The following is a 20,479-nucleotide window of genomic DNA, read 5'->3' as shown; positions in this document are numbered from 1 at the left end:
GCAGCGTCTGAAGTGAAGTAACTGGTCCTGTTTACAGGATGGATGAAACTAACTGATCTTTGCTAATATCAATATTGTTGATCCTTAAGACTGGGGTACATTATTTCTTTTGGTTTTGTCACACAGCACTTTTGATCATGTAAAACTAAAATCCATTTTCCTACTGGAAGCACGAGTATGTGTGTTCCTGGACACATTCCTGTTAAATCACTCTTATAGTTATGATTGACAATATACCTGTTTTATATTTCTGATATTTCAACTACTATACAAACTTGGGGTTAATGTGTCCTAAGGTTGTGATTTATCTTGTAGGTTCCTTTTGGAATTATCTTTTCATGAAGAAGCTCAGTTAATGAATATCCAATGAACTACAAGTTTAACTTACATTCTGGCTTTTTTTTTGACAAACTTAAAATTCTGAATAAAATGAGATGCTAATGATAGTTAACAGTAGTGGCAACATTGCCTTGATGGTAATAGCTTCAGATTTCAGGAGAGCACAATTATCTTTCAGCCCCAGAACTGCATTGAGTATTCAAAACCTGTTTATTTTTAGTACACATATCCACAAACTTTTACACAAAAAATACTGGAAACACAGCTGATTATTCAGTGTGTGTTAAAAGATCAACCATTTGTTTCTTATTTTTTGTTTCTCAATGTCACATTTTGCTTTATACCCTTTCAAGCACATTATATGGCTTCCACAGAGAATTATTATCATATTTACTTAACAATTTATTTCTTAATGCAGATCAGAAAAATAATTAGGCAAAGCTTTGTCATAACTCCTGAGAAATAGAGATTTTATTATCATAGCAGAAAATATAATAGAATTTCATATTTGTTTAACAAGGAATATTCAGATTTACTTGGCCAAATATTGAGATATCACTACCAAACACAGCGATTGCAATTGTGTATTTTATATCCATGCCATCTTATGTAGGTGACATGACTTTTCATACATTATTGGACCAAGGACTTAAAATCGCTCGTGCGCTCAGTTCTAACCTACAAATCTTTTAGCATATGCTTCCTCTTTACTGTACGTTGTAGTTAAACTGAAACAATTGAACTGTAACCCACAGTAACTTAATGGATCTATTTTTAATATTTATTTTAATTTAGCCACCAAATTAAATGGCTCTGCAAGCAATAAAACTTAACTCCTACAGAAACTTTTATTTGATAACATGTCTAATCTTTAGCTGCCTGTACTATTATTTCTGATCTGACATTATATACTTTTTTGTTTTAAGTAATCTCATTTACATTTTTTAGAACCTGCACAGTCTTTTTTCTCCATTAATTGTGTTTTTGATTGGATTGTGCTCCTTGAAATACCATAAACCTGGAGAAATTTAAAATAAAATATTTTGGTTGAAGGCTGCCTTGTACTTGATTAAGCTGATTTAATTAAAATCTATCCTGACGGTTCTTGATTTTAAACAAAACTCAGTGAGTTCTTTGTCCATCTTACTCAAGTAATATTTAATTGGCTTTAATACTTACAAATGGTTTTCTTTAAAGCAGCCATTTGGAGGAATATGCCTCTCGGACAAAATGGTTAATCTGCTCCAGATATGAATATTGGAGTTTCCAACTTTGTAAAATAAAGGTTAATTGGATCGCTTCATAAAGTATGTTTTAACCATGCTATACCTTATCTGGTAACCTGGCACCAATTTGAGCTTGCGATTAATATAACACTAAAGCCAAAGCTTTTTTGTACAGAAAACAATAAATGACAAATCCAATTTTAATATGGGGATCATCTTTTCCAGAATTTAGCAGGGTCAGTACTTCCTTCAAGTTGTCTAGTGTAAAATCAGTGGAAAAATTTAAACTCTTCAGATATAAAAAAAATTCTTAGACTTTGTTTGTAGTGAAACTTAATAAAACATTTTGTAGAACTGTGTAAAAGAAGCCACCTTCCTTATTGATAAAAGTAAGCTGTCGTGAAGATGACATTTTTTGTAAGTTCGAGATAATATATGTATGAAGTTTTAACTTTAAGTTTCTTGTCCTTAGTTAAAATATGGAATAAATGTCTTTCTTTTGTGAATGCCTTAATCTCATTTTTACAAGTATCAAAATTTGTAAATGTAAAGATTTGCCTTTTTTATACTAAATATGTCAAACTGTAAAATATTGTTTTGCTTAAATTTGTCTGTAGTTCCGTATGCTATCGTATTTAAGTTTTTGATCCATTGTATTGTTTGGAATAATCTGCAGTAAAGATTGACAATCACATCTAAATATACTGGCTGGAAAGCAATTGTTCAACATTTCTGAATTGCATTACATTTCTACATAACAGTAATAAAATAGGTAATTGGAGATGCAAGAGACTACAGATACTGAAATCTGGAGCAAAAAACAAATATCTGGAAGAAATCTTGTGCAAGCAGCGTTTGTGGATGCTACTGTAGGGTTACGACTAGATGCTCCTTCACCAATTTGTAGATTCATTGTCTTCTGTAAAGATTGTAAATTGTCCCTAGCATGTAGGATCGTGTACGAGGATCACTGGGCAGTGCGGACTTGGTGGGCCGAAGGGCCTGTTTCTGCGCTGTATCTTTAAACTAAACTAATTGGTTTATCCGGCAGTTATTTTTGCTCAAGAGTACATCTGTCTCCATTAAATTACAGAGACTCCTACCCCTTGTAAACTGAGGACTACTTGCCTCTTAATCTATAAAGTAGTACTGATTTTAATTGCTGAACACATTTTGACCATTTTAATATGTGAAGAAGAGCAGGGTAGATTTGATTTCTTAGTCTGTATGTAATTAAATTTACTTAACTAACACAGCTCTTGTGCAACAAGCTGGTGAAGCACTGGGAATTCTTTCGGTCACTTTAGCTTTGCTGATATTGAAAGAAAAAATTGTAAACATGTTACCTTGGGGAAAAGTAGGTAAAGAAAAGCCTATTTAGATGGTAGTTGTACAGTATTTCAATTGGAGATTTTCAGTAGATTTAATGTGAATTGGTCTTGGGGGAATTTCATTGTAAACTTTGCCAGGAAGACTTAAACAGATGTTTCATTTGCTGCTCAAGAGGTTTTGCATGCTACTGAAGTGGCTTTAATAAGAGATATCAACAACACTGATATTACCTCTCTGAAAATAATTGCCCCCGAGGTGAAACACTAATGATCCAAAACTTTAGTGTCATAGAGCAATACAGCAAATGGGCATTTGGCCCCACTTGCTTATGCTGACCATGATGCCCCATCCAAGGTAGACCCATTTTGAATGAATAAAAACTTTGTCACATGTGACAAGTCACAGTGAAATTCTTTGCTTACTACATTGCGAGACCCGAAATGTCATCCATTCCTTCTCTCCAGAGATGTGCCTGTGCCGCTGAGTTACTCCAGCATTTTGCGTCACACCAGTTCTATGTTGTCCCACTTTCTTATCCACTCCCTACATATTACCCTATAGACTCGCATATCTTTAGTGTGTAGGAAGGAACTGTAGATGCTTGTTTACTGTGAAGATAAACAAAAAGCTGGAGTAACTCAGCGGGTCTGGCAGCATCTCTGGAGAAAAGGAATAGATGACGTTTTGGGTCGAGACCCTTCAGACTGGGTGAGGGGAGTGAGAAACAACAATATACGTACATAGAACAAATGAATGAAAGCAACGATGATCAAGGAAAGACAGAGCCCACAATGGCCCATATTGGCCATGGAGAAAGTAATAACAAGTGATACAAACTGAAATTGCAACAGGACGACAGTGAAACTAGTAGGAAGACTAGGGTGGGGGAGGGACTGAGAGAAAGGGGATGCAAGGGTTACTTGAAGTCAGAGAAGCTGCCCAAGTGAAAAATGAGGTGCTCTTCCTCCAATTGACAGTGAGGCCAAACACAAATTGGAGGAACAGCACCACCTATTTTGTTTGGGAAACATACAGGCATGAATTGATAAATGGCAAGTAGCATTTGCATCACTAAAGTGCCAAAAGTGACCATCATCAGCAAGCAAGAGTTGAACCACCCATCCATGATGTTCAATGGCATTACCATTGGCAAGTCCTTCACAATTAACATTATGGGCATTACCATTGACCCTAAACTCAACTGACTAAGCAGCATAGATGTATGAGTACAAGACCACAGCAGAGGCCCAGTATCTTGTGAGTGACTCACCTCCTGACACCCATAATACATAGGAGCAGAATTAGGCCATTTGGCCCATCAAGTCTACACCATTCGAACATGGCTAATCATTGTTCCCTCTCGACCCTAGTCTCCTGCCTTCTCCCAGTAACTTTTGATGCCCTTTCTAATCAAGAACCTATCAATCAATCTCCATTAAAAAATATCCAAAGTGTTGGTCTCCACAGCCGTCTGTGGCAATAAATTCCACAGATTCACCAACCTCTGGAAATGTCCTTTCCACCATCAATGAGGCACAAATCAGAAGTGTGATGGAAGCTATTATTAAAGATATTTTCTGCTGGGCACTTTCCAAATTCAAGGCAATCAAGCAAAGTCAAAGTGAATTTGTGAAAGCATATCATGTTTGACTATTGCATTGGAGTTCTTGAGCAAATGAATGGAAATAAATAAATATCTGCAGGCTTGACCATCCCCCTGAACTTCAATAACATAATATAATTGTTTACTCTCTGGCCCCATTCATTTACCATTCTTTTAATCTGGAATAATGAACATTACAGTAATTCTACCAACTGCTGCATTGCCCTCCATAATGTTTGGGACAAAGACCCATCATTTATTTATTTGCCTCTGTGCTCCACAATTTGAGATTTATAGTAGAAAAAAAATCACGTGGTTAAAGTGCACATTGTCACATTATAACAAAGGCGATTTTTATACATTTTGGTTTCACCATGTAGAAATTGCAGCAGTGTTCATACATAGTCCCACCATTTCAGGGAACCATAATGTTTGGGACACAGCAATGTAATCATGTAAATTAAAGTAGTCAAATCACTGCTTGAAGTCTGCGATTCATGGACATCAACAGTTGCTGGGTGTCTTCTCTGGTGATGCTCTGCAAGGCCTATGTTGCGGACCATTTTTAGCTTATGCTTGTTTTGGGGCTAGTCCCCTTCAGTTTTCTCCTCAGCATATAAAACGCATGCTCAATTGGGTTCACATTGGGTGATTGACATGGCCACTCAAGAATTGACCATGTTTTAGCTTTGAAAAACTCCTTTGGCGCTTTAGCAGTATGTTTGGGATCATTGGTACACAAAAATGCTGGAGAAACTCAGCGGGTGCAGCAGCATCTATGGAGCGAAGGAAATAGGCGACGTTTCGGGCCGAAACCCTTCTTCAGACTGATGGGGGGTGGGGGGGAGAAGGAAGGAAAAAGGGAGGAGGAGGAGCCCGAGGGCGGGGGGATGGGAGGAGACAGCTCGAGGGTTAAGGAAGGGGAGGAGACAGCAAGGGCTAGCAAAATTGGGCTAGCAAAATTGGGAGAATTCAACGTTCATGCCAACGCAAGCAACCCAGGCGGAATATGAGGTGCTGTTCCTCCAATTTCCGGTGTTAGCTCACTTTGGCAATGGAGGAGACCCAGGACAGAGAGGTCAGGATTGGGAATGGGAGGGGGAGTTGAAGTGCTGAGCCACCGGGAGTTCAGGTAGGTTATTGCGGACTGAGCGGAGGTGTTCGGCGAAACGATCGCCCAACCTCCGCTTAGTCTCCCCGATGTAAATCAGCTGACATCTAGAGCAGCGGATGCAGTAGATGAGGTTGGAGGAGATACAGGTGAACCTTTGTCGCACCTGGAACGACTGCTTGGGTCCTTGAATGGAGTCGAGGGGGGAGGTGAAGGGACAGGTGTTGCATTTCTTGCGGTTGCAACGGAAAGTGCACGGGGAGGGGGTGGTACGGGAGGGAAGGGAAGAATTGACAAGGGAGTTGCGGAGGGAGCGGTCTTTGCGGAAGGCAGACATAGGGGGAGATGGGAAGATGTGGCGAGTGGTGGGGTCACGTTGGAGGTGGCGGAAATGGCGGAGGGGTATGTGTTGTATTTGCCGGCTGGTGGGGTGAAAGGTGAGGACTAGGGGGACTCTGCCCTTGTTGCGAGTGCGGGGATGGGGAGAGAGAGCAGTGTTGCGGGGTATGGATGAGACCCTGGTGCGAGCCTCATCTATGGTGGCGGAGGGGAATCCCCGTTCCCTGAAGAACGAGGACATTTCCGATGCCCTGGTGTGGAACATTGTTTGGGATCATTGTCTTGCTGTAGAATGAATCGCCGGCCAATGAGTTTTGAGGTATTTGTTTGAACTTGAGCAGATAGGATGTGTTTATACACTTCAGAATTCATTATGCTACTACCATCAGCAGTTACATCATCAATGAAGATAAGTGAGCCAGTACCTTCAGCAGCCATACATGCCCAGGCCATAACACCCCCACCACCGTGTTTCACAGATGAGGTGGTATGCTTTGGATCTTGGGCAGTTCCTTCTCTCTTCCATACTTTGCTCTTGCCATCACTCTGTTATAAGTTAATCTTCGTCTCATCTGTCCACAAGTACTTTTTACCAGACTGTGGTTGCTCTTTTAAGTGCTTCTTGGCAAACTAACCGGGCCATCCTATTTTTGCGGCTAACCAGTTGTTTGCATCTTGCAGTGTAGCCTCTGTATTTCTGTTCATGAAGTCTTCTGCGGACAGTGATCATTGACAAATCCGCACCTGACTCCTGAAGAGTGTTTCTGATCTGTCGGACAGGCGTTTGGGGATTTTCCTTTATTATAGAGAGAATGCTTCTGTCATCAGCTGTGGAGGTCTTCCTTGGCCTGCCAGTCCCTTTGCGATTAGTAAGCTCACCAGTGCTCTCTTTCGTCTTAATGATGTTCCAAACAGTTGATTTTGGTAAGCCTAAGGTTTGGCTGATGTCTCTAACAGTGTAATTCTTCTTTCTCAGTCTCATAATGGCTTATTTGACTTTCATCGGCACAACTTTGGTCCTCATGTTGATAAACAGCAATAAAAGTTTCCAAAGGTGATGGAAAGACTAGGTGCTGAAAGCTCACTTATATCTGCATTAAGGAGGCAATTAAACACACCTGAGCAATTACAAACACATGTGAAGCCATGTGTCCCAAACATTATGGTGCCCTGAAATGGGGGGACTATGTATAAACACAGCTGTAATTTCTACATGACAAAACCATAATGTATAAAAATGGCCTTTAATAAAATCTGACCATTTTTTTTCTATTACAAATCTTAAATTGTGTAGTACAGAGGCAAATATATAAATGATAGGTCTGTCCCAAACACTATGGAGGGCACTGATGTCATATGATATTACAGACTCAGGAATACTTCTGAAAGCGCACTTCAGCCCACAGTGTCAAATGTGATTAATGCAACACCCAAAAATGCTTTGATATAACTTATCATCAAGATGATAACTATTAGCACTTTTCCTTTCAGAAGTTTTGCTGATTCTACTACTTCTTAAAGCAGCTCTCCTTGTAATGTCATCAACGCCACAACTAAAAAATTTGCAATTCAGACAAAAGTGTATCTTGAAACAACTGTTTCTCTCTTCACAGATACTTGACTGATAAACCTTTTCAGCATTTTCTGTTGTTGATTATGTTGGGTTCAACAGGGTCTTGATAGTCTGGGTTTTCGTGGTGTTGGAAAAGGTGAACCACAGCTGGATTGTTGCACTTCAGTTGCCCTGGTCATCCTGGTAGGTTGAGAGGATGCTGAAAAAGAAAATGTGTTCACTGCTGCAATGTGACAAAATGTACCTCTCCCATACCACCTTTGCCACTCATACATCTTCAGTCCACCAGCCTGATTGATTTGTGCACCACACCTCGTGGTAGATTCAATCCATTGGTCCTTTCAGTTTGGGACATGTTGAGCAGTTACTCCAGCTGGTAACATTAGCTGTCATTGGAAAGGCCAGGGTGCAGGAGCAGCAACAGAATATAAGGACGTACCCTTAGAAAGGAGATGAGAAGGAATTTCTTTAGTCAGAGGTTGGTAAATCTGTAGAATCATTGCCACAGACGGCTATGGAGGCCAAATCAATGGATATTTTTAAGGCGGAGATTGACAGATTCTTGATTAGTAAGGGTTATGGGGAATAGAGTTGAGAGGGAAAGATAGAACAGCCATGATTGAATGGCAGAGTAGACGTGAAGGGCCAAATGGCCTAATTCTGCTCGTAGAACTATGAACATCCTCCTAGATATGATGCCTACTGGTGATGTAGTATAAAGAACACCTAATAAGATGGAGGAATATTTCTTCATTCTTTCATGTGCAATAAAGAAATTCAAAAGGAAGCCTTCCATCCCTGCCTTTATTGTGAGATGATTTCATCCAGCAGTGGTCCTTATACTGACCTGTCCCTGGCGGCTATTGAGGGAGTGAAGTGTAGGTTTACAAGGTTAATTCCGGGATGGCGAGACCGTCATATGCTGAGAGAATGGAGCGGCTGGGCTTGTACACTCTGGAGTTTAGTAGGATGAGAGCGGATCTTATTGAAACATATAAAATTATAAAGGGTTTGGACACGCTAGAGGCAGGAAATATGTTCCCGATTTTGGGGGAGTCCAGAACCAGGGGCCACATTTTAAGAATAAGGGGTAAGCCATTTAGAACGGAGACGAGGAAACACTTTTTCTCACAGAGAGTTGTGAGTCTGTGGAATTCTCTGCCTCAGAGGGCCGTGGAGGCAGGTCCTCTGGATACTTTCAAGAGAGAGCTAGATAGGGCTATTAAAGATGGTGGAGTCAGGGGATATGGGGAGAAGGCAGGAACGGGGTACTGATTGGGGATGATCAGCCATGATCACATTGAATGGCGGTGCTGGCTCGAAGGGCCGAATGGCCTACTCATGCACCATTGTCTATTGGCTCTTGCTCATGCCGGTGCATCACAACACACGGAATCCTTTTCGATCACTTTCCACACCTAGGTTCGATCCTGACTATGGGTGCTGTACGGAGTGTATGTTCTCCCTGTGACCCCATAGGTTTTCTCTGGGCACTCTGGTTTCCTCCAACACCAAAGACATACAGATTTGTAGGTTAATTAGCTTTGGTAAAATTGTCTCTAGTTTGTGGGATAGTGATAGTGTACGGGGATTGTTGGTTGGTGCGGACTTGGTGGGCCAAAGGGTCTGTTTCCGCGCTGCATTTCTAAAGTCTAAATTAAGAGGGGAAAGGTTTAAAGGAGAGGCAAGTTTTTTTATATAGTTGGTGCCTGGAACTCGCTGCCAGGGAAAGTGAATGAAGCTGATACAATAGCAATGTTTAAGAGGCAAGGAATAAAAGGATAGAGATTGTGTGTAGACAGAAAGGATGAGTTTAAATTGGCACAACGGTCTGCACAACATGGTGTGGTGAAGGCTCTATGTGTTACAGTTCTGTGTTCACAGACCAAGGTCTTGATCCAATGGCAGAGGGAGACTAGGCTCTACTATGATCATTCCACATTAAATGTGTACCATTATCATATCGATTATGTTGCTAAAACAATCATCTGAAACACATTGAGTTCACGGTGTAAGCATTTGGTGGCTGAACACTTATTTCACGTCCCTTTACAAAAATACTTCTTACTGATCACATTTTGCGCTGAGAATGATGCGTCTAATTTTCTCAGCAAAAAAGTAACTAAACAAGAAGTCTTTCCAGACATTGCTGGAGGCTGCCTTCAAAACTGCATGAATTTCTTTGAAATTACATGAATGTGGAGCAACAGGGGCAGGAAAGTTCTGTTTATTTGAAAGGTGCTACTAGTGATTGTGTACATGCCACTAACATTTGCTTCTTTCCCTTCAGCCATGTCCCTTGGTTTCACTGGGGACCTGGTGCTTGTAACTCTGCTGAATAACATCCTTCCTCTGTGGGGTTGATGCACTGCATCGTGGGGTTTGATGAATGCTCCCAGTGTGCCTGGCACCTCCTCATGATGAAAGGGCAGTAGCTTTGCATGGTACGGCTGTGCACTAGTTTTGTGATTGGGTATGTATCTGAATTTGGGGTGAGAATGATCGACAATCATTCTTTCCCAAATTTCCAGTTATAAAAAAACAGAGCTACATGTTTTCTGCCTCCTTTTACAGTAAAACTGTTTCGGGATTGTTAATCCGCAACATTCCCTGCTTTGACATCAACCAGATAATTGAGTCCCATGTGGCATTTCTTTTTGAACCAGCAGATCTTCCTATTGTTTTATTTAAACAAAATTTCAATTAGTCACAGATTGTCCCAGGAGTGGGTTGCCTCTTTAACAGTCTCCTCTGGAGATCGGAGTAATGGATTTCAGCCTTAGGGGATTGTTCTGGGTCTTAAAATATGAATTTCATTGAAGAGTGAAGTCAGCATGCCGGCGAGCCCCATCTGGCTGCTGAAGTGGAGCTCACACACAGTTCAGCTGGGTAGCCGTTTTCGATGCATTCTTGGCTGCTGTTCTGTCTTTCACCTCAGTCAGTTCACTTACTTCAGGGATCTTTGCGAGACTGTGGCTGGTATTTTTGTGTCGCCTTCAAGAAGCTGTGATTGGACCAGTAAAGAAGGGGTAAAAAAGAAAAACACTGAACTGTTACAGGATGTGGTTTTACTGAACACGCAGTACTGAAGATTAAAATTTTTGATGCATGACGTTTTCAACAGCAAAAGGAAGTTAACGGATAATTTTAGATCCAAATGCTTCAATTGTAAAATTTGTAAAAGTATCAGACCATTTTCTTGCGTAGTTTGGGTTCCTCATATGCCATTCTGGAATTCTGCTTTGTTGCACTCAGCCTTTGCGAGTTAGTTCTTGCTCGTAAAGCTGTTCTAAGTTTCCTTCAGGGACAGTAATTTCCATTCCTGAAATGAGAGTAACTTTAATTGTGGAGGAATTTTGATCGTATGCAATTCTTGAAAAGGTTGCTGGTTTCTTTGAAACATTTTTAGTGGCAAGCATTCCTCAGGTAATTAATAAATAATTATTTGTGTGTTTGGCTGCATGTATTAATTGTTTAATATTAGTTGTACCCTTTGGTGTAATTTTTGGTGCTAAGAATTAAAGCTTTGCTAGAGCATTTTATTTGGTCTTTAGAATCTAATGCTTTTGTTTAAATTCTTCATTTACTTGGTTCATTAACTATCACAGGAAGTGTGTTACTTTGTAGATGTGAAACTGCCAAGAGTGCTCTTTCTTTAACTGTCTATGGACCAAAGTCATCTCTAAATGTCTGAAAAATAAGTATGGGCTCTAGTATTTAATACTGCTAATTTTCATGACAGACGTAGAAAGGATGGTCACTTTATATTTAATAATTAAATTGCAAAAACAACTTTGAATTTATAGAATTATATGTATAGAATATAAAAAGCACTAGCCTTCCTTCAAATGGTTAAATGTTCTGTTTAATATTTTCTTCATATATAATTGCATAATTATAACACAGATTTCCTTTGGTACCTATTGGCTACGTAATTATCTACATCTTAATTAAATTAAAATCTTGCCAAGCTGACAACAAATATATTATGATTTACAACCCCTAAAAATTATTCCATAAATTACAACGTTAACATTTTTAAAATGATTTTGTGTTACAAAATTGTATACATTTTGTGTATATTTTCCTGTTAAAGATCACGTTGTACATAGGACCATTTTTTAACATGCTTTTCGTAGATAACCCCTTGAAAGAGCTGGCAGTTGCTTGAAACTGATTATAGAGCCCAATAAGATTATGACATTGTCCATTGTAAGGATAATAACCATGTAGGCATTAAACATTTTTTTTTAAATGGTACTTTTTATAAATGACCCGCTGTTTCAGTTATTTGTGTGACTGTACAATTGTTTTGAAGAAACACAAGTAAATACATAGTATTTCAGCATACCCAAATTTGTGAATAGGATGGCAAAAACAAAATCTCTTAACTTAGTGAGGCCAGGGCCATTGAATTGAGTACTGGGCTCAGCTGGGTAAAGTAATCTTTGTGGAGGCTGCCTGTGAATTCCCACTTGCATCTTCCCGCAGACAAATGAATAAAACTGATCAATATGGGAGTTGAAAATTGTCATCATTTAATCTCTAAACAAAATAACAAAGGTAACATTCTTGATAAATTAATCTTAAGAAACATGTGTTTAAAGGTAATGAACATGTGTTGTTATTTGGGAGCAGGGCTCTACCATCATAACAGAAGCAATACTGCACATCAGTCATCCATCAGAGATATTCTTTAATAATGTACATCAAGAGGTCTGCTGTGAAATAACTCAATATGCAACCGCTCTCCATTAGTGCTCCAGAATTCTTCCCGTTACTCACCAAAATAATAACAATGTAGACTTAAGAAAACCTTTTAACCTTAGCTCCCTGGAAAGAACTACGTCCTGAAGCTGCAAACTTGCTGAAAAAAACATACTGGATCCTGCCTTTCCCAATTTTTAACGAATACATTTACACATTAAAAGCCAGTGGGATCCTAATTCGCCTCTGCTAATCAGATCTCCTCAGCAGTGTATATTCCAATCAGAAAGCTTACAGGTAAATGAGTATTACATGCGTGGAGCGCTGCAGCATGCCAGCCAGGACCAATGGGTAAAATTGTAGCAAATTCATACCCTCATTTAACCCTTAAAACCTATCTATCCTTTCAATCGATATGGCTGATCTATGCGTTGCCCATGTTTAGCAACCCTTGCTCCATTTCCTTGTCCTTATCAAATAGAAATTTATGTGCTCGCTCTTGAGACTTTCATTTGAGCCAACAATATCAGTTTTTAGGGGAAGAAATTTTGGGCTGCTCACTCCCCTTTGTGTGAAAGCACTTCTTGTTTTAATTTCTGCATGACCCAAATCCCTCAGAATGCCATGGGAACAAACAGTTTCTGTATCTCCACCATAATGAATACAGTTGTTATTTTAAACACCTCAATTAGACGACTTCTTGACCTTCTCAACTGGAGGGAATACAAGGAACACATGCAGCCTGTCCTAATAATTTAATCCTTTAACCCACAAATAACTGTGGTGTAGACAGTAACATGAAGCTGGGAAAACAACTGGCTGGCTATTAGAATCGCAGCCTGCCTCAACCCGCCCTTATTTTCTCACATGTCAAATCTGTGATCTGAAATGTGTAATCTATTCTATCATCGAGCTAGTTTTTAGGTATCTCATGACAAATGCTCCAGGAATCTAAAATGTTGCATTTTTATCTTAGTTGACGTCCTCACAAATAAAGAAGTAATTATTTTCTTATTTCTCCTTAAAGTGAATTTGACCTCCATAAAGTCTTTTAATCATTCCAAGACATACTTTGGATGGAGTCAAACAGCACGGAAACAGGCCCTTCAGCCCAAGCTGCCCATGCCAACCAAGATGCCCCATCTGCACTAGTCCCATCTGCCTGTGTCTGGCCCATATCCCTCTAAACCTTTCCTATCCATGCATCTGTCCAACTGTCATTAAAGAAGTGAATTAAATGATAAAATGTTGCAGATCCTGGACATCGTAAATAAAACTAAAACGCTGGAAATACTCAACTGGTCAGGCAGCGTCTATGGAGAGAAAAACAGAATTAATGTTGGTGATTATTTATAAATCTTGCTTTTCAAAGTTCCCACTGGTTAATCCGTGCCTTCATATTTGGCCTTTAGTTTTATCTAAAGTGTTTCAACTCATCAAGAGTTAAAACATTACTATATATTTAAATGAGGAAAAGTTCTCCTCCAATGCGGTTATAAATTCTATCTAATTATAATTTATTCCAGTCATATTTCATTTATTCCAGTAGCATTTCTGTTAAATAGGAAGTGCGTTTGGCAATAAAATGGAAATGATGGAAATATCAGCTGCTGTAAAAGAAAAAAAGGTTAACTAGGACATCGCTTGTTCAGTATTGCCAAAATTTGCAATCAGTTTTTTATACTGAATTTATTAAGTATTTTCAAATTGATATTAAAAAATATGGAGAAAGAACTCAGTAATTAAAAGATCAACTTCCTGGTTTGCGACTTAAGAGGTCTGTGGTTAAGGTAGGAACACTATTATGAAGTTTTGGCGACAGTAAACAGTCACAGATCAATTAATGTCACTGTTTTTCTAACTGTAGTATATGACTACAGATCCATTTTACTCGTGTATATGTGACACACAGTTAAATCATGCCGACAGTTGAAAGAGAGAATAGCAAAAGTGGAAAATCTTTTATAATGGAGTCATTGTGCATTTAATGCTTCTAAATATTTCCACAGTGCCAGCTGCAGTGCGAAGGATAAAATGGACTGAACAAAGTCAATGTGACATCTATGACAAATAGCATTCATAAAGTTAACAGCATGTTTATTTGATTAAGATTTATTAAGTTTCCCAGAGAAATCTGAGGGTGTCGTTTATTGCTGCTGTGTTGTTGATTCTATCATTTCTGCACCCTTCTATTGTAATTAGCAGCTGAGAAAATGGGTTGTGGCTTACCAAAGCTGGAAAAATCTGATGAAAATAGCCCTGGCAAAATCTACTCAACACTTAAGAGACCACAAGTGGAAACTAAGGTGGACACAGCCTATGAATACAAGCTCCTGGACTTCACAATAGCAGCAGATGGTGGTAAGTGGCGATTATGTTTACTCTTCATAATATTACAAGGCAAAACCATGAATTGTGATCCCATTGTTGAGCAAGTGACACACAGGAATTATTCTTGTGACTTTTGTGTAAATTATAAAGGTCTGTGATGAAACAGTAAAGCAGTTATCTCACTTTCAATGCTGCATTCAGTCATCTTTCAATGTGTCCGAATAGATTACTTACCTTCTTTCAGGTGGTCGCCCAATGGGAGTATTCTTGGAATTATACAGATTCAGGACAAAATAATCAGAGATACAGCAAAATAAATAACATCCATGTTTAATTTAGTTTAGTTCAGTTTAGAGATACAATGTGGAAACAGGCCCTTTGGCCCTCTAAGTCTATGCCGACTAGCACATATACCTAGTTCCATCCGACACACTAGAGACAGATTAACAGAAGCCAATTAACCCTCAAACCTGCATGTCATGGCATGGCATGGGCTTTATTGAACATATATAACATGAATGAACATATAGTCTGAATATTGGTTCTGACCCAAAACATCACCTATCCATATTCTCTTAGGATACGGCCTGACCCATGATTTCCTCCAGCATTTTGTGTCTATCTGAACATATATCACCCACTTCTGCGCTGATTCTACCCTAACCCATTTTTTCCTCCTCATATTCTCATCAATGACCCAAGATTCTACCCCTTATCTATACAGTGGGGTCAATTTACAGTGGACATTTAACCTACTAATCCATAAATATTTTTGGATGTGGGAGGAAAGTAGAACACTCAGAGGAAACCCACGTGATATGAGGGAAAACATGCTAACTTCATGCAGCCTACACAAGAGGCTGCCACTTACTGTCTTCTGCTGCTATTGTGAAGTCCAGGAACTTGTATTCATAGGCTGTGTCCACCTTGGTTTCCACTGGTGGTGCCTTAAGTGTTGAGGAGATTTTTGCCAGGACTGCTTTCATCAGATTTTTCCAGCTTTGGTAAGCCACAACCCATTTTCTCAGTTGCCCATTCAAATAGAAGGGTGCAGAAATCGTAGAATCAACAACATAGCCGCAACAGACGACACCTTCAGATTTATCTGCGGAATTTAATAAATTAAGTACATTTCACCTGCACTTAATTCTGCCTCAGAAAAATAGCAAACATAATCAATGACCACTTGCATTCCCTTTTCTCCCTCTCCCATCAGGAAGAAGATAGCACCTATTACCAAATTTAGAAACAGCTTCTTCCCTGCAGTTATCAGACTACAGAATTATCCTCTCATAACCTAAGGGCATGGTCTCAATCTCCCATCCTATCCCATTGCGGCCTGTGTACTTTTTTAATCTACACTTTCCCTGGAGCCATAACACACGGTAATGCTGCACACTACTCTTCACTTCGATTATTTTTCTCTTGCACTATCTGCTGTATTGGTATATGACTTGATGTACACATAAATGTCTGGCTAACATACAAAACAAAGATCTTCACAGTATCTCAGTACATGTGACAATAAACCTGACTCTAGAGCTGTGAGGCAGCAGCTCCACTAGCTTTACTTTAACCTGTCAGGAGACCAATTGCTGACCACTTCCATTGAACCCAATGGTGCTTGAGCCGCTCAGGTCACATAAATATGTAGACAAGACTGGCCACCTGATATCGAGTCATATGGCGTGGAAACAGGACCATCGGCCCAACTTGCCCACACCGGCCAACATGTCCCATCTACACCAGTCACACCTGACAGCGTTTGGCCCTTATCCCTCTATCTATCCTACTACCCATGTACCTGTCTAAATGTTTCTTGAACGTTGCAATAGTATCTGCCTCAACTACCTCCTCTGGCAGTTTGTTCCAAATGCCCACAAACGTTTGTGTAAAAAAAGTTACCTCTCATGTTCTAATTAAATCTTTTCCCCCTCACCATAAACCTTTGTCCTCTGGTTCTCTATTTCCCTATTCTGGGCAACAGACACTGTGCGTTTACCCGATCTAGTCCACTCATGATTTTGTACACTTCTGTAAGATCACCCCTAATCCTCTTGCGCTCCAAGGAATAGAATCCTAGCCTGCTCAACCGTTAAGTGATATTTTAAGTTGTGAGTTAGATTTCTCAGTTAGTTTCAATAGTGGAGTGTGGCAAGATTTGTTGAATACCACAGGTTTGTTCACTCCAAGCACTGGTTTTGGCTTGGAAGGAGCAGGGATATTCACTCAGTCCTGTATCCTTCCTCCCCCACGCCAGCAACCTCTTTCTCACTCCGCATGATTGTAACCACAAAGCATATCATGGCCATATCCTGAACTTAATCAGCACCTCTACATTTTGCTGTGTCCTGCTGAATTCTCTGCTTCCTCCATCTGTCCTTAGCTGCCACTGATCTATTCACATCACTTTATCTGTGGCCCTGACTCCAGCAGGTCCTTATTTCATTGGCTTCTGCAACCCACCCATAATCTTATCAAATATACCACAGCCTCTGCCCACATCCCCCACACGCTTTATCTGAACTCAATTTGAGCTAAGTGCAGCCTATTCCTACCAGGCTATTGACAATGAATCCTCCCCATACCCCACCTGTCATGCCCTCCGCCTTTGCTGATCTATCCTTGGTCTCCCTCTCTCTGTCTCTGTCTTGGTCCATGACACATAGAAACATAGAAAATAGGTGCAGGAGTAGGCCATTCGGCCCTTCGAGCCTGCACCTGCAGGAGTAGGCCATTCAATATGATCATGGCTGATCATCCAACTCAGTATCCTGTACCTGCCTTCTCTCCATACCCCCTGATACCTTTAGCCACAAGGGCCACATCTAACTTCCTCTTAAATATAGCCAACGAACTGTCCTCAACTTCCTTCTGTGGCAGAGAATTCCTGAGATTCACAACTCTCTGTGTGAAAAATATTTTTTCTCATCTCGGTCCTTAAAGATTTCCCCCTTATCCTTAAACTGTGACCCCCTTCTTCTGGACGTCCCCCAACATCGGGAACAATCTTCCTGCATCTAGCCTATCCAACCCCTTAAGAATTTTGTAAGTTTCTATAAGATCCCCCCTCAATCTTCTAAATTCTAGTGAGTACAAGCCGAGCCTATCAAGTCTTTCTTCATATGAAAGTCCTGCCATCCCATGAATCAGTCTGGTTAACCTTCTCTGTACTCCCTCTATGGCAAGAATGTCTTTCCTCAGATTAAGAGACCAAAACTGTCCGCAATACTCCAGGTGTGGTCTCACCAAGGCCCTGCACAACTGCAGTAGAACCTCCTTGCTCTTATACTCAAATCCTTTTGCTATGAATGCTAACATACCATTCGCTTTCTTTACTGCCTTCTGCACCTGCATGCCTACTTTCAATGACTGGTGTACCATGACACCCAGGTCTCGTTGCATCTCCCCTTTTCTTGATCGGCCACCATTCAGATAATAGTCTACTTTCCTGTTTTTTTGACACCCCTTTCCTGACACCCCTGATGACCTTTCACTCGATGACCTATCCATGCCATAGACAACCCCTCCTAGCTGCTTCTCTATCTTTCCTCCCAAGAGCCAACCAGCCTCTTAATTTACAGTGGCAAAACACGTCAATTAATTCCTTAATTTGGTGGCACCTCTTCCTGGAAAACTGTCCTTGTAGTTCTTCATCACTACACCTCCCAAACTCACTCCCATCAATGAATGAAGACAGTGTCCAGTAAATGGGAAGATGATGCTCAATCCCACTGGCTGGGGAAGAGTATTATTTATCTTTAATCTATTCGGATTATAAAAACTACCACCATTCCAACGGTTGTGCAGGATAATGGAATCTTTTGAATTGGAGTAACTACTTTGCAACTCACTTAAAATGAAATTTAATAGCTGATTGCCAGATGAAGATATTTTTTATCTTTGTTCTCATCACTGAATGGAATTCCAATCCTGCTATGTCAGTATCAGATGCCCATTGAATACTCCATTACATCTCACCTGGATAGAGAGAATGTGGAGAGGATATTTCCATAGCCTCAGATAATGACATACCTTTAGAATGGAAATGAGGAGGAATTTCTTTAGTCAGAGGGTGGTGAATCTGTGGAATTCATTGGCACAGAAGGCTGTGGAGGCCGTCAGTGGATATTTTTAAGGCAGAGATAGATAGATTCTTGATTAGTACATGCTATAGGACTGAGTGAATATCCTTGCTCCTTCCAAGCCAAAAACAGTGCTTGGAGTGAATATACCCGTGGTATTCAGCAAATCTTGCCACATTCCACTATTGAATCTAACTGAGAAATCTAACACAACTTAATATATCACTTAACGGTTGAGCGTTAAGTGATATTCTATTCCTTGGAGCGCAAGAGGAGAAGGCAGGAGAATAGGGTTAAGAGGGAAAGATAGATCAGCCATGATTGAATGGTGGAGTAGATTTGAAGGGCCGAATGGCCTAATTCTGCTCTTAGAACTTATGAAGCAGTTTGAAAAGGGTCCCTGACCTGCATCGTTCTTTCTTATAAATTATTTCACTGTGTCTAGCTTGTTCCTATTAATATAGAGTGGATAATTTCTATTGGTTGGAAAGCCTTTCAACATCTTTAATCTACTGAGGGTCAAAGAAACCATGTGGAAATTCTTCAAGAAGGAGAGAGGTTTGCTAAGTTAAGCATTTTCTTCACCTTGTCCAATGATAGGACTAATTCTCCAGGATATCCATCTAAAATCATAACTAACCTAGCTCAGCCTGACAGGTCAAATCAATAGTTGGCAGTTTCAGAGAGTCTAGGCCACAGGAGCACATATCCTGAAGGATTTGATCATTCATGCCCAATATGTACTCTCAGCCTTCAATCCCCTAACCAAATACCTTCCAGTCAAAACAAGGTTGGAACGATAGAATTAAAAAGTATTACGGCAACACACTGTACAAACTATATGTGCCATTCATCATATCATTTTGGTGCTGGTCCTTGTAGTCCAGCCAATTCACTCCTTCACTCAGTTCACTTGCTTTCCATACCCCTGCAAAGTATCTTCCCTCTGTGTGTCTGTCCAGTTCTCATCGTTGTCCCTGTTTCTGCTGTCCCTTCGGTCAGTGAGTCCAGGATCATAACTGCTCTCTCCATGACTAAAGGTTTCTTTCCACCCCTCCATTGACTTTTGCCCATACTTTAAATCTCTGTTTCCTGGTCATTGAACACTGTGCTAATGAGAACAGGTTCTCTTTTCACATTATCTAAACCCGATTTAGTACACATGCACCAAAACGTCTCTCAATCTTATTTGCATCCAGATAAATAACTCGGTCTCCAGTTTAACTTCATGGCTGAAATTCCACATCCCCAGAAACATTAGAGTAAATCTTTTCTGCATCCTTACTAGGATTTTTACTTCTAAATTGTTTTGACCAGAATTGGATACAGTACTCTAGTTGTGGTCTAACCAACATTTTATAACGTTTCAACTTTACCGCTCGGCTCTTGTGCTTTGTGCCTCTGTTTATGAAGCTCGGGATCCTTAATACTTTATTAACCACGCTTGCATCATATCATGCCACTTTCAGACATTTTGACCTATTTTTTCACAGGTCCCCTTGTTTTAGCACATTTTTAGTTGAGTTCTGTTCAGCCGAAATTGTAACATTTCCTTTCTGCAAAATGGTATATCTTCAGCACTCTCTGTATCTTTTCTGCTCCTTTGACCGGCAAATTGTATTATTGAAACTGGCACTAACTCCTGGAGAACACCATCACTGAAAATCTACAATCTGAAGAAAATATATATTTATCATCACGTTTTTGCCTTTATGACCCAGACAAACATTTGTGGTGTAATGTTTAAGAAATTGTTGATGACACTAAACTTAGAGGTGCAACAAACATCCAGGAAGATGGTCGTTAATTCACATTCTTAGCCACACTGACATC

The 20,479-nt window shown here is 40.0% G+C and overlaps 1 protein-coding gene across 2 annotated transcripts in view; it reads left to right on the top strand.

Moving 5' to 3' along the window:
- Positions 1–10,370: 10,370 nt before the first annotated feature.
- Positions 10,371–20,479, top strand: part of rftn1 (raftlin, lipid raft linker 1) — an 89,457-nt gene continuing 79,348 nt past the window's right edge. The window contains exons 1-2 of one of the 2 annotated variants that reach the window (XM_033050878.1): positions 10,371–10,949; positions 14,436–14,591. In XM_033050878.1, coding sequence (XP_032906769.1) covers positions 14,444–14,591 — 148 coding nt within the window. In that variant the 5' untranslated portion in view covers positions 10,371–10,949; positions 14,436–14,443. Of the gene's footprint in view, positions 10,950–14,432; positions 14,592–20,479 lie in introns of both variants that reach the window. The other variant, XM_033050870.1, reaches the window with a different exon arrangement.

Source organism: Amblyraja radiata, chromosome 2 (genome assembly GCF_010909765.2).
Source record: "Amblyraja radiata isolate CabotCenter1 chromosome 2, sAmbRad1.1.pri, whole genome shotgun sequence".
Lineage (NCBI taxonomy): Eukaryota > Metazoa > Chordata > Chondrichthyes > Rajiformes > Rajidae > Amblyraja > Amblyraja radiata.
Note: the sequence above shows the minus strand (reverse complement) of the source record. Positions and strands in the feature narration are given on the sequence as shown.